Raw genomic sequence first — 15,671 nt, 5'->3', positions numbered from 1 at the left:
TAATAGACTCAGTTACATCCTTTATGTTCGCACCAGGTTGGTATGATTTTGTCAAATCCTCTACTAACACACCTCGTACTAAAGAGTCTCCATACAGCACTCTATCCTTCATTTTGTTCATGTTCACACTCATACGCCTATTTTTCCTGTCATTCTTTTCATTATAAACAAGCAATGGTGGCCCAAACATAACTCTGCTGTATACTAGCTAACATCTCCTCTTGAAAAATCTGGTGTCTCCCAATGATATCTCTCAGCCCTATATTCAATGCCACTAATTTACAAATCATTTCTACTCCCTTTAGTTTCAATAATTTTTTGTCATGTGATATTCTAATCAAATTTCTTTGCAAAATAAAAAAAAAGATATTTTTTGCATCTTCTTGCTCCATGAAACAAGACTGTCCTTTACCAAATTATGCTAGGACATCAGTGAAACCCTGATTAATCACAATACTAACAATGCTCCTGGTTTCAGATGGCATTCCTCTAGTTGTGGTCAAAACTTGTGTTCCAAAATTAACAACCATCCTGGATGTTAATTCTGGATGGAATCCTAATAGCATCCAAGCAAGCCTTCATCCAGACTGTATCAAAAAAGAAAGACAAAAATCGGCCATCTAACAATCGTCCTGCTGTTTTCATCTCAGTGATGAAAAAGATTATCAACAGACAGCTTCTTCACTTCCTGGAGACTCATCAGTTAATTAGTGATCACCAATATGGATACTGGTATTCTCGTTCCACAGCTGACCTTCTAACTAATCTCACCTACCTTTGGAGACACAGGCCAGGAAGAGATTTGGAGAAACCCATGTAACTGCTCATGATAATTCAAAGGCATTCAATTGTGTCTGGAAACTGAGGCCTATTGAAAAAAAGCTACCTTCTTATGACCTCCCTTCTGCACTCTGTGGTTGAATTGCCAGCTTCCTCACTAGTCGTTCATTGCATGTCATAATGGATGGCTTCCTCTCATCAGATTTCTCCATCAATGCTGGAATACCCAAGTTCTGTACTCTCACCTATGATCTTCCTCCTTTACATCAACAATTCTCTCATTCTCTCTCTCTCTCTCACTGACTTCAAATTCTATTCACAGCTTTGCCGATAACAGTCCTCTTCATTCCTCTTCCTCATTTGAGAAGCCCTACAGTACTCAGGTGATAGAAGCCCCAAGATCTTCCATAACCAATTATTTAAACACTGATCTCCTTAACATCCTTAAATGGAGTGAAGATAACTTGGTTAAGTTCAATACCCACAAGGAAAAACCTATCTCACTCCCTCTTACTTTTGATAATGTTCCAATTTCCTTTCAAGATCAGCTTTCTCTTCTTTGTTTCATTGTCACATCCAATTTATCCTTGGCACAAGCACATTACATATATAGCTTCCTCAGTGTCTAAAAACCCATTCAAAACATTACTTCTCTTCCTCTAAACACAAGTCTCAGATCCAACTAACCTTTGAATATTGCTCCCATATTTGGGGTGATGCACCCAAGACCTCCCTAAGAATTGTTGAACCTGAACCATTGTAATATAAACATACTCCACAACAAGGTTGATTCACTAAAAGCATAAACTAAATCTAGAGCACCAAATCAACTGATGGTTACATTAATACTATAAGTCACATGCTTGATAATTTTTAATATTTAATTATCATAACATAAAAATGCATAATACAATAAAAACAATCTTCTAATAGAAGTACCCGATTAGAGTACTTCTTCAATTTGACCATTACTTCTGTGTCCCTTCAAAATTTCTTCAAAATTTTCTTCCTTCTCTTCTAGAAATTGGAAAAAAATAGTCTGTAACAGATTACCCAATTAGCAAAATTGACACCATCACAAAAGTCTCCATGATTAGGGAAATTCCCAGGTTAACTCTTATATAGGCAGTATTACGACTACTAACAGAGGATCTTGGGTAAATTGGGAATATTAATATCAGAAAGGGTAATAATCAATCATTCCAAATAATACTGTAAATTTTTAAAGAGCAAACAAAATATGCAAAACCGTATAAAATGTTTTAATACATTCCTTTTAAATAAATAATATTAAAAACTGAACTCAATTACATTTATAAAATAATTGCGAAAATAATAAAGCCTATTTATCCTCTCTCTTTAAACTACCAGTAATGCATTTACTGAGCCACATTTGCTACAGCTTAGAAAACACTTACGGTCTGCTCTTTCCTAGGGAATTCCTTTTCGCAAAGAGCACACTTGACAATGCTCATTGGACATTCAGAGTTTTTATGAATATTCTGATGCAAGCGTGCGAACACAGCTGGGCAGTGCGGACATTTCATTGACTGTTGTTTACAAAAATCTTCATGTTCCTGAAAATAAATGAAATATTGTACACGTTTTCGGTACTGTCTCTATACCAGAAAAAAAATTTTTTTCGTAAAATTTCAAAATATTTTAATAAGGTTTCATAGTCACTGAAGACCATGGGCGTCAGTAGAAAATTTTCCAGGGGGCAAAGAAAATTTCCCGGGGGGGGGGAGAACTTGGAGACAAATAATTACACCAATAAATTTTTATTTAATTATTCAATTTTTGGGGGGTTTTTTTACACAAGTAGATCACGTGAGGAGAGGGGGAGCAAGGGCCCCGTTTGCGCCCTCTGCGGACGCACATGCTGAAGACTGAAACCTGATGTTGCGCAGTGCATCTAGTGTGGTTTCCCTCGAAAGTTCCTCCGTCATGTAATAATAATAAATAATAATAAACCCACAAGAAATAAAAGTTAATGAAATACTTCCCCCACTTCATAAGTTCATAATTTTTAGTTTGAGTAAAAAAAAAAAATTTTTTTTAAATCATAAACTTCAATTAAAATATGTTTTATTTGTTATATTTTTGAGTAATAAGGTTTTAGTCACATTCTTTCCTTTTTATAAAATATAGGATTTCGTAGGCATATACTAAAGCAAAAGCGTTCATCTGATGATGAGTTTGATATAAAATAGAATGAAATCGAGAGATACAAACTCATAACAGTGTGAATATTTTATTCTATACTCACAATTCTAGTCTGTGACAAAAATAATGACAAACGATCCAGAAAGAAAGAACTCGGGCATTGCAATTGAATACTATTCATATAAAATCTAAACCTATAAAAGAAATTCAAATCAAACGATGTTTTTTTTTGTTGTTGTTGTTTTGTTTTCTTCTCCTTCATTCTTTTTTTTTTTTGAGCTTTCAGTTTTGTGCAAAATGGTTCTGAAACTAAAAATATGACTGACCATTTACAATTATGAAAAACAAGTTATCGTTATTAATACCAGTCGTATTTTTAATCTGATTATGATGATTCCTCAAAGTCATTAAACCATTGTTTCTCGCACAGTCCAAAATCAGATCGACTAATTAGAAGTTAAACTGAATTTATGTTTTGTCGTAAGCAGTCGCTATTTTTTCATGAGCGCCTTTCTCATTTACAATTACAATAAAAATAAAAATATGAGTGGCAAGATAGATTTCGTTCTGTTCAAATATGTTATATTTAAATTTTTTTTTTGTTTGTTTGTTTTCAGAATCGACTGTTAACTATTAGCAAACAGTTCTATTTTTTTTTTAATTAAAAAAAAAAAAAAGAAAGAAAGAAAAGAAAAGAAAACCCACTCTGAAAAGTAAACAGACAAAGCTCCCAACGCGCTCATACATAATGCTTACATCACTAGCTTGTAGTTAAGCAGATACACATGAAAACACGTATATATGAGTGGGTCCACCCAACGATAAAAAAAATTAAACCCCTTTTCACAAGAAGACGCAGATTAAATTTAAGAATCAGTTCAATGTCAACTTTATCACTCAAAGTAAATTGAGAAAGTGACAAAATAATTCGAATATGAAATCGCAAAATTTATTATTCATGATGCTATCATCGATGAATTTGCTGAAATGGAAGCAAGAGAAGCGCAATTAAAATAATTATTTTCGTTTAAAAATATATTACATATTTGAAGTATTAATTAATATATAAAATATTTTAAAAAACATAAAAATTATTAATAAACTTTATTGCAATGTCGTATTTATATTCATTATTATTTATTTCCATAAAAAATGTAAAGTGCTCCAAAAGAAAACCTTGAAAAGAGGACAAGAAATGCTTGTTACGGCTCTGCAGCATATATATTATTTGAAAATGTTGCAAATTCTAAAATAAAATGCTAAGCTATTATTAATTAATTTATTTTTATTAATTTATAATATATATATCCCCATATGTTGTAGAGAAATGTGTGTTATGAGCCAAGTGATTAATACGGGTATTATTCATAATGTCCGTATCAATCACTTGGCCCATAATATGTATACATAATTAAAATTATGAGAATTTTTATCCCACCAACACATTATGATATGTAAACCAGTAAAAATAAAACTGAAAAAATAATAACACCATATTGTACTGGATGTTATTTGTTTACCTTTTTTGTTTTGTTTTTGTTTAATTAATGAACCACTTGATAAGAGGAGGAATGCTGAGAATAAACCGACTCGGAGAAGCTAAGTGCAAGAAAAATGTCAATTTCATGTTGCAGTTTCGTTGCACTTGATTTCTAGTCATATTAGTCATAAGAATATTATTATTGCATTATATTTAAAGGAAACAAATCGATGTATAAATTAACGAATGACATCATATTTTGTTTCAGTGATTGAATAGTTTCATTTATTCGAAATAAAATGTCAATCATTGTCTATAATCTATATGTGTCAGGTGTCAGGAATAATAATAATAATTATAATATGATACAATACACATTTTACTAAAATTAAAAATTATTTTTCTGAGAATTCGTAAATTTAAATTTATGAAAGGTCTCACATCTTGAGTTGTTTCTCTCGGAACTCGAGACAAGTAAAATTAAAAATTTCTAGGGAATTTCGTCACCGGCAGAAACCTAATTACAGTCTAGCCTAATTTTTTAGAAATAGGTTGTGCACAAACGAAAGAGCGCACGAACGCATGGCAGAAAAATGCCATCTTGCATCACTGAAATCGTATGTTCTTTTCAGAAATCAATTTTTAAAGTCCGAGTTTCCTACGCACGCGCAGAAATCGATGAACTCAAGAACCAGAGGTGGTGGGGGGGAAGTGGCGCACCCAGAGGAGGGTCAAGGGGCCAGCCTGTTCCCCCCCCCCCCAAAGAAAAAAGGCGCAAAAAAAAAACCACTAGAAAATTTTCCAAAAATCTTTTCTAATTAAAATTCTTTTTTATTTATTTATTTATGTTGTGTCTTCTATTTCTATACTACTTACTACTTATGAATTAGCGATCATTACAAATGCTCAATGTCCGCGCGGTTAGCCTAGTGGCTTTGCGCTTCGCAACCGTATGCCTGGGGAAGGAGTGTCCTAGGTTCGATTTCCGTCCACCACGTGAGGAGCTTAAGGATCTTCCTCAGCCATAGCCAAGTTAGCCGGTCTTGGGCGTCGGCAGCAGGGTTTTTTCCGCCAGTTTATCTGGGGTTTTTCATCCTGCAAGCAGGCAAACCGGCCCCGTGAACACACAGGTTACAGTCATAAATACTTACGGCAAGGAAGGCAACGGGAAACCACCTTGCTCATAATCATCTCTCCCTAGAATGGTAGCATATAGCTACCCTCCCCCGGCCGTATGGCAGATGGGAACCAGACAAATGCTCAGTCATAGGCCGTATGCGATGCGTAGTGTGTATTCTCAAATCGTCTATTTAACTCCCCCCCCCCAAGAAAAAACCCTGAGTGCGCTACTGGGGAGGGGGTAGAAAACGATCCACTAGTGTGTGACTAAAATCACACCTATAGTCTTTCTTTTTCTTTTTGATCTAACATAATAATAATAATCCGTATTCTGTAGAATGATGATTTTAAAAAATGGATTAAGAGTTTTGCTTCGGGAAATGGAATTTTTAACCCTTTAACTCAGAAAAATCGACCACAAAACTCACACAACTTTGAATAATAATAAAAATTAATGTTACGAAGCATTAAGAACACGATATGGCAGTGGGATTCCGCAGTGGACTGGCTAAAAAGACTCGACAAATTATTTGTTTATACTGTATATATAATTATTATAACTAACTGAAATAAAACAATTCAACTCACGCTAATTCTGTCTTTCTTGTATTTTTGCTGACAGTAGGAACACATGATAAACAGAGCAGGACATCTGCTGTTCAAATGGGCGGACATGTTCTTGCGAGCTAGTTCTGTATTACAATTCGGACAACTCAGTCTCGAGAACTCACATGATGCTTCATGCTCCTGAAATGTACAGAACACGCACACAGCTAACAATAATTAATCTATACATATATATTCATTTTTAAATTGAGAATAAGTTAAAGAAACAAACAAAACCTTACATGTTAATGGATTCACATCAAAAGTATAAACAAAAATGAAAAGAATATGCCCAGAAATGTTTGGATAAACCTGAAAACCACTAGCAGCTCTTTTAATATTTTACATACTTATGTGTGCGCGCGCGCCAGTAACAAAACAGATATTAACGACTAGATAACATTGCCAGATGTTTTGTACATAGGATTTCTTGTATCTCAACGTCTTTTAAGGTCTCGTAAACAAATTTCGTCGAGATGCGTACTTGTCATGCATTTTAGGTTCAGCTGTTAAGAGTAAAAATTCCTGTTATAAGAAATTCACAGTGTATGATACGACCATCCCGAACTATCGCTGTATCAAAAATACATCCAGTGGAGGTCAAAGGCTGACTAGCAACCAAAATACACCGGAAATTGCTTGAGAATGGCCCACAAAGCCACTACTGCATATTACAAAACAGATTTTTAAAATAAATGGCTTATTTTTAAGCTAAGCATTAAGAAAATCTTTTTTTTTTTTTCAAAATTCTTGTTGAACATTAACCCGATAACAGCATTACATAGCTTTGTTTTGTTTTTTTCCATACAGCACATCTATCGTAAGAGTTTAACTGAATTTGCCCAATTGAACTCTAAAATTCATCGCATATCGATGTTTCTGATTTCCGAGTTTCTTCCATCGTTACAAATTTTGATGGAACCGAAATCCTGGGGAAGAGGTTGGTTACTCCTTATTCCTGGAGGTGTCCTACGTCTGTAGAAGCGTGTGTTGTTCACGGCAGTAGAGTAACGAGGGTATGAAGCGCCTGCGGCAAGTGTCTAACTTGTGCCACCCCCCCAACCCAAGAATGACAAAAATTTTGAAAAATTTAAATGTAACAAGTTAAATTTTACTAAATGCAATATGTTAAATACTTACTATTAATCCCATCAAAATGAGTTGCAGAATTTGTGTGTCTAAAGCGGCGTATTGCCAAAATTTAAAAATACAATATAAAATAGCGGACTTTTATATCGGCAATACGCTGATTTTGACACGCCCTTTACGGTACTGGTTCACGGGCAGGTTTACCTATTCGGGAGAACGAAAAACTCCCTCCCTATCTCCGGTATAAGACGGCTTACTCATCTTTCGTCGAAGGAAACCACATAAAGGTTCCTCATGTTCACTGACGGGAATCGAACCCAGGTCTTTCCGACCAAAGGGCTTCGTCTATACTGACTGACTGAGCTATGGAGGTTTTTATTATATTCACTGAATTGTTCTTAATACTCTCTTGTTATATTCGTAATCAGAGTTATATTTGAAACTAGTGATGAAATAATACACACGTTTATCATTCTGACAGCTAAGAGATTTTCTTATTCATTTAGGTTATATAACAGATCAGCCATAGAAGGTGGGCTGTGGGTATCTGCTTTCGAGACCTGACGGTACTTTTTTAAGCCACTACAGGATTATCTAACATCTAACTTCTCTATCCCCCACGAGCGCAGCATCAGTGTGCAGTATACATTCATCATTCATAATCTTTTGAGGATGGGATTACCACTTACAGAAAATCTAGCTTGATACACTTGCTTCTATTAGTGGTCATTCTGAAAACGTTACCGGGTTGTGACAGAGGGAGAAAAAAAAAAAAAAAAAAAAGCACCGTAGAGCGTAAACATCAAATGAAATATGAGATTATGTAACACCATCAATGCCAGTAGTTTTCAGGTTCTGGCAGCTTCTTTTCTACATCGTTTTCATAATTTATGTAATTATGTTTATTGCCCATAAATAATAATAATAATCACACGAACACATTCCAATCGAAAACATAAAGGTGTAAGCTAGAGGTTATGTTAACATGTTGTATTTGTGACGAACTTACAGATAGATCCTTTCTCGGAAACTGACTGGTACAGTGGGAACAGTTTAAAAGCTTCATGGGACACTCGGATGTATGCTGATCGCGATTCTTGCGAATGATCTTAAAATGACAATCTCCACACTTCACTGTTAACTGATCACAGCATTCTTCGTGTTTCTGAAAAGAGAAACAATAACACTGAAATATTTTTTATCACTTTTCAATATATGACTGAAACTTTATAACTTTTTTTATTTAATAAAAAAGTTTTAATAAAAAAACAATAATATTATGATTTATTAAGCACATCAATTGGAACAACATAATTATTAACTTACGCTAACTTCAGCATTCTTGAATTCTTGGTCGCAATACGAACATTTCACCAGTCGCATAGGACAGCGTTGAGTTAAATGGGACTCCACTTTCTTGCGTTCCATTTCAGAACTGCAGTTGGGGCATTTCACCTTCACACTGCCACACACAGCCCGGTGATCCTGTTAAGAAAGCACCAACGGAAGTACGTACTGATACAGCAATTTTAAAGTAAAGAATTCTCAGTATGGTAACAGTGATTGACAAAATATAACACATACACACACAAGGAGTCTGAGAAAATTCATGTTATGTTCAGTGAAACAATTTAAATATACTAACTTGGGATAAGAAATGGTATTTAACAATAAAGTAAAAGGCTTGTTACTCCAGGTACTTAAGCCTTTATTTCAACAATTTACACGATAATCAAAATATAATGAAAGACTCCATCTTAATGATTCTAACGATTACTATCGTCATCACTGGAGATCACATAAAAGCATCGATCTTCTAAAACTCTGAAGGAAGGGGGGGGTGAACATGCTCAAAATAATTTATTAAACATGAGAGGACACGGGAGGGGTAAAAATTCCCAGCATAAAAACTATAAATGAATCAATTATAAGTAAAGCACAGTCTTCTAATATTTTGTAATATTTGAATGTCTTTAAGTAAAACAAACAGAGCTCAAAATCACTTTCCACAATATATACACTGCGAAAAAAAAACTTCGCGAACGTTGGGGGGGGGGGGAACAAATAGAATTAAGACCTAATTAAGAACAAATAGAATTATAAAAATATAATAAACATAAAATTTATTATATTTTTATAATTTATATTTATATTTATTACATTTAATGTTGTTACTTATTCTCATAATAACTAGACGAGAAGCGAGTTACATCACTAATTGTATCGACAGCGATGTATAAACAAATGGTTTGGATAAGTTGGAGGTTGCTCATCATATAAGAGCTTTTGTTTTTTAATAAATAAAACTTGACATAACTGTGTATAGAGCGCGCATGCGCACGCATACACGCACGAGTATATATAAACATTTGTTTGCTGGTGTATTTGGCAGAATGGTTAGCCTTCTGACTCTCCAACTAACAGTTGTATTCGAATTCCCCTGTAGAAGCATAGACGGACACGCTGCTTGTTGGGAACCTGAAGTTGCTTGAAAAAGCTCCATGCTTGTCTCTAGGGTAAGGTTCGCGATTATTTAATTCTTAGATCACCTAGGATACTAAAATATGTACGATTGGTTTATAACCTCTCGTCAATTGGAGGGGGGGGGCATAAAAAACTAATACTGTAATAAAACTTAAGTTCAGAAAAAACATTCTGTCTTTGTGTTGCCAAAATCGCATCAGCACAAAGAAGAAAATTGGAAGAGATTTATGACCTTTCATAGGGAGAAGTCACACAAAGACAAAAATTAAGCTTTCAGGGCGTTCATTAAAATACCTAACACAATTTGCACGTTCAATGCTGTGACATGTACCGTATGTCTTCTTCATCATTTTGTAACACTACGTTGATTCCTTAAATTTAACATGTATAAATGTGTTAATTTTAGAAACTTTTGTAAACTTGGATTTGATAGTAGGATAACACTACAAGACTGCATGCTGAAAGATGTAATACAAGTATCATATGGATCATTCTCATATTAATTTTTGTCAAGTAGTTATTCTAAATATTTGGTAAACCGAATATTTACTGAAAAAAATCCCTAAGGATTTTTGAAAAATATTTGCATAATCATAATATGATGGTCGCATTTGTCTGGAAGCGCATGACGTTAACTACGGTTATTCTGCATTCACGCAAAACTTTCGGTGATCATCCTTAAGAGTCGCGTTGTTGAACCCACTGATAGCTTGGACCCTTTTTACAATTGTTGCCGAGTTCTCAGCGGATTTTTGGACCTCTCCATTAAAATTAGATTATATGATAGGGAATCCTACTCTAGAGACCAAACACGATACTTTTTCAAACATGGGTAATGTGCTCATACCAGGCAAGGACAATTATCTGCTACCTAAAAATATTCACAAGTATTTGCCGCAGTAAAATTCGCTTTGGACAGTCACAGCCAGCATATAGGCGGGAGAACGGAGAGGCTATCTGTTCTGCCAACTAGTCCGGCGAAAGGACTGCTTGATTTGTTAAGTTGCAGAATTTTATGTCATGGATTTAAAAAAAAAAAAAAAAAAAAACTTACAGAAATGGCTGCTTGGCTGAAATCTTTTCCACATGGAGAACATTTGACACGTAGCGCAGGACACTTTTTCTTTAGATGACTGTCCAAATTTTTGCGAACGATTTCTGACTGACAATTTGGACACTTTATTTTAGAAGAGCCACACTGAGATTCATGAGCCTATCGAAGAAAACACATCTTAATATCTTAACAGGCTTTTCTCTATTAAGATATCTAGGCCTTTTTATTTTATTTTATTTATTTATTTATTTTATTTGATTTTATTATTATTATTTATTTATTTTTTATTTATTTTTTTTTTTTGACAGTAGAACTGAACGCAACTTTGATAGAAATGTTTTCATTTGAAAATTCCTAAAACAATGAGATGTATTTGGGAAAAGCTTAAGGAACAATATATCATTATCGGTTAATCAACTAGCTAATGGTGAAAAAAAATAATGAATTTAATCAGATGATTCTGAGAAGTTTGATGTTGTCAGTGATGATGATGATGCCTTACAGACCGATCTCCATGCTGTTCTTCATTGGATGAAGACAAAATAGTTCATCTTTAGTACTACCAAAACATAATCCTGTCTTCTTGTTCTCAAAAAATGATCTCTGTTCACCTGCTACTTTTAATAATATCCAGATCTTACTTCATGTACTGTTTCCTCGAAGCCTTTTCTGACCCAAAAGCACATTGCAATTCGCTTCAGCCCCCGATAAATTTGTTCTTTTCGCCAAAAAGAATAAATTTATTAGACGTTACTTTACAATGTGTGGCTACTAAAGTTGCACAAATTTGAAAATACTTTTCTCAGATTTGGAAATGGTGAAATAATAATAATAATAATAAACTAAATTCTCGATGCTGTAGAAAAGAGGGAGCTGTTCAACTAATCGATGATCCTTTTTTTTCCTGCTCCAAACCGCTTTTCACACAAGATATATCTTGTCAGGTATTTCCACAGGCGTAGTTCCACTGAAATTACATTCATCATTCCTTCATTTTTATTTATGCATATAATAACACGTAGCAGTCCAACATCCATCTAAAGTTCAATTGCTGCTCCACTTACCGAACCCGCTTCTCCAGTTCCTTATTTTTTATATCCATCTATTTTCTAGAAAAGCTTTCTTCACAAAAGATAACAATAAGGCTACAAGCTTCAACCAGTTATTCAAACACAATAACAAGATTCCCCTCTCTTATACCTCTATTAGTACAGTCACTATATACTAATACGATAGGTTTCTACTTCTTGAATGAGGAACTGATAAAACTACATATCAGAGAAATAGATATATTTGACAAACCTTACTTTATTAATCAAATATATTAATGCTAAATTATATATAAATTCAGTTATTTATATATAATTAAGCATTAATAATAACGGTAATTACTTGGAAATATGATTTTATGACAAGAGGCAAGAACAATTGAAAATGTTCCGGAGATACAGATGAGAGAAACGCAAAGAAGAGGATGGGGCTCACTAACACAAAGCTTTCATGCCTTCACTGATGTACAGTAAGCATTAAATAGCTAAATATTAAATAAGCATTAAATGGCGCGTAATTATAAACATAAAATATACAGCATCACAAAACTGGAACTAATGCAGTTTTGTGAGTTTGAACTAAACCCGAAATTTGAACTAAACCCGAAATTTGAACCAAACCCGAATTTCCGGGAAAAATACCTGCTGGTCTGTGCCAGGGATCGACTGACTCGAAAACCGCTTGACGCTTACAAAACGTTCCTCCAGTCGGTGACTAGTCTTGAACATAAGTCTACCTTCAGGCAGCCTAGTTTAGAGGATGCAAGCACCACTTCCATTGAGTATATTTTATTAAATCAATAACAAATAAATACATGGCAGTAAAAATAAATACATTATTATTATTATTATTATTACGGGCAACTCCAGGAAGTACTTAGACTCATCGAGGGGGGGGCCTAAACATCATGTCAGCACAATTATACGACATTCTCACAGTATCTATCATACCTTGCCTTGCCTTGAACGCACTCACTGTCATAGCACACACAACAGACTCTGGCAGCTTATTCCACTCATTTACCACTCTGAAAGTAAAGAACCCAGCTCTAACACCATTGCTAACCACACTACTGCCCAGCTTCCATAGGTGTCCCCTAGTTCTCCCACCGCCAGTCCTGTTCTCAAAAATATCCTCTGAATTAATCCTATAGAAACCCTTTAGTAATTTGAATGTCTCAATCATATCTCCTCTTTTCCGCCTCAATCAATTTCTGCAACCCACAAATCTTCAACCTGTTCTCATAAGGTTCATTCCATAGACCTGCTATCATCTTGGTCACTCGCCTCTGGATCCTCTCAACCTTCTCCCCATCAAGAAGAAACCTAGGTGACCACTGGACACAGTAGTCGAGATGAGGTCTTATAAAGGCTCGGTACAGAGGCACATTAACTTGCTTGTCTCTGCTCGTCAAAGTATTTTTCAACAACCAAGTGAGTTGATGAGCTGATTTAGCCACTTTTGCAATGTTCCCCTAAACTTCATCTCCCTATCCACCAACACTCCCAAGTCCCTGGCCTCATCAATCTCCTGGAGTACTGTTCCACCAATGTGGTATACTGCTGCTAATCTTTTCACCCCAAAATGCATAACCTTACATTTTGTCACATTAAATTGACATCCATTCTCCTTAGCCCAGAACTCCAATCTATCCAAGTTGTCCTGCAAGATTTTGACAGCTTCTGCATTCACTATTGCCCTACCCAACTTTGCATCATCAGCGAATAAAACTGTTCCTCTTAGATCCTTCCCTATATCGTTAATTAACAAATTAAACAGCAGTGGTCCAAGAACAGAACCGTGCGGCACACCACTTCTCACAGGCCGTCTTTTGGACGCTACTCCTGAATAAACTACTCTCTGATATCTCTCCATCAACCACCCACCTATCCATCTCACCAATCCTATATCCATTCCCATATGTTGCAGTTTACGGATTAGAATTCCATGTGGTATCTTGTCAAATGCCTTAGCCAGGTCCAGCAGTATCACTGTAAACCTATATCTCTTATCCAGTTCAGCCGTTATTGTGTTATAAAACTTGAGCAAGTTACTGATAAATACAAGATATCATAAATGGAAGATATATTTACATATGCTTTAATCTCGTTAAATATATTACTATTTGTTACAAGTAATTAATTTTGTGAATTTACTTCTCATAGTCATTAACATTAATAGTGAATAGTTACATGACATTAATTACATTATTAGTTACATTCAGGTTTTAACTCTTAATACCTTTGTTTTACTGTTATTAACTATTTAATTGTTAGCTCTTTTAACGCACTGTTATTAGAATACACATTTTGATTACTTAAAATTCACTTAGCATTCCAGAAATTGTCTTATTAACTTATGCTCTCTCTCTCTCTCTCACACACACACACACACACACACACATACACACACAAAACTAACTTATATATAAAGTTCTTTCTGAAAGGTAGCCTTGGTTAATCTGATGCAAGTGAATTCGTAAGGGCTCTCATTCCTCTGCGTTCATCTTTTTCAAAAGGATTGAGGTCCTCATGACATCTTGAAGGTATCTATGAAACTTTGTTTGTATATTTGCACTGCCTGTTCTGTCAATATGTTCAGACCTGCATGTCTAAACAGTAAACATAGTTATAATAATTATGATTGTTTGTACTCTGCTTAACTTTTTCTCGTTTAGCCAAAATATTAGATTTTCATTTATTATTTGATTCCGTAGCATCCATAGTTTCAAGATTCCAGATTTCTTCTGGAGTCTTTGAAAGAGTGCTTTTTTACAATAAATCATCATGTGGTAAAGTGTTTCTGGCTGTTTAAAGAACTGACGGGTTACAAGCCCATCCAACAGTATTCCTTTTGCCACAACCCATTTTCGTTGGTAAGCAAAATAAACGTGATGAATTTTAAATAAAAATGTTTTATAGAATGGACTTATTGGAAGACGAAATACATTGTTTTAAGACTGAGCTTAGTTTGATCTCTCCTCTTTTTGTTCTGGATGCTGAGTTATCGGAAAAATGGTTATAGATAGTTTTGCATATATTGCTCTTGATTTGGTATGTAGTAACTTCTCAATGCCGTAATTTTCTTGTATAAACCGGTATCCTTCAGCCATTTCAATGAACATTCTTGGTGTTTTTTTTTTTTTGATCGAGCGAAGAGAGCTGATGACTTTGTCAGAAAGGCACTTTTGTAAAAAAGCAATTGAGTATCGGTGGTATAATTTATTATGCGCTTTTACTGCATTTATGGCTCTGATTATTAATGTTTTTAGGTGTATATTAACTAGACCGAGACCTCCAGCTTCTATTTCGTGGAAGAGCATTGTACGTATTGGTTCATATTGTGAACCCGATACGTATGTCGCAAAAAACCATGTGAATTTTATCTCTCCATTGTCTGTGGTATGATATGTTATGTATTTGGTACCACAAGCGAGAGACTAAGTATATATTGCAAATCCTAGCTTTGCCTTTCACAGAAAGGTGTTTATTTCGTATATTATTAATTTTTGAACATTGCTTCACAGCTCTTTCCATTGATCTACATGTGTCTGGGTCTCCAATTTTATTCCTAAATACTGGCAAGTATTTTTTTCTCAACATTCCCGCAGGTATTTTAGGTTCCTTTTTCCAGTCGCCGACCACCAAATAGCAAGACTTCGTCATGTTCATCCTAAGAGCTGAGGCCTTTGCAAAGGAGTCCAATATTCTTATTGTTTTATTTTATTTTATTGTATATTTTTCATTTTCTAGAGTGAGTATTATGTCATCGGCATAAGCTAGCAATTTTGCTTTGCTTTCACCATGAATATTTATGAATATTTGTTTAATTGTGTTTATGGCT

The 15,671-nt window shown here is 34.7% G+C and overlaps 1 protein-coding gene across 4 annotated transcripts in view; it reads right to left on the bottom strand.

The window, feature by feature from the left end:
- The window catches only part of LOC150106126 (uncharacterized), a 424,317-nt gene that overhangs the window by 397,392 nt on the left and 11,254 nt on the right, over window positions 1-15,671 (bottom strand). For all 4 annotated transcript variants that reach the window (XM_090393871.1, XM_090393872.1, XM_090393873.1 and 1 more), the window contains exons 3-7: window positions 10,779-10,937; window positions 8,567-8,725; window positions 8,250-8,405; window positions 6,134-6,292; window positions 2,199-2,357 (exon numbers count right to left, since the gene is read on the bottom strand). In XM_090393871.1, coding sequence (XP_090249997.1) covers window positions 2,199-2,357; window positions 6,134-6,292; window positions 8,250-8,405; window positions 8,567-8,725; window positions 10,779-10,937 — 792 coding nt within the window. The remainder of the gene's footprint in view (window positions 1-2,198; window positions 2,358-6,133; window positions 6,293-8,249; window positions 8,406-8,566; window positions 8,726-10,778; window positions 10,938-15,671) is intronic.

This window comes from Typopeltis vanoorti, chromosome 6 (assembly GCF_054136105.1).
Source record: "Typopeltis vanoorti isolate ZY-2024b chromosome 6, IOZ_Tvanoo_1.0, whole genome shotgun sequence".
NCBI classification, from domain to species: domain Eukaryota; kingdom Metazoa; phylum Arthropoda; class Arachnida; order Uropygi; family Thelyphonidae; genus Typopeltis; species Typopeltis vanoorti.
The sequence above is the reverse complement of the archived record's forward strand: the minus strand, read 5'-3'. Positions and strand labels throughout refer to the sequence as shown.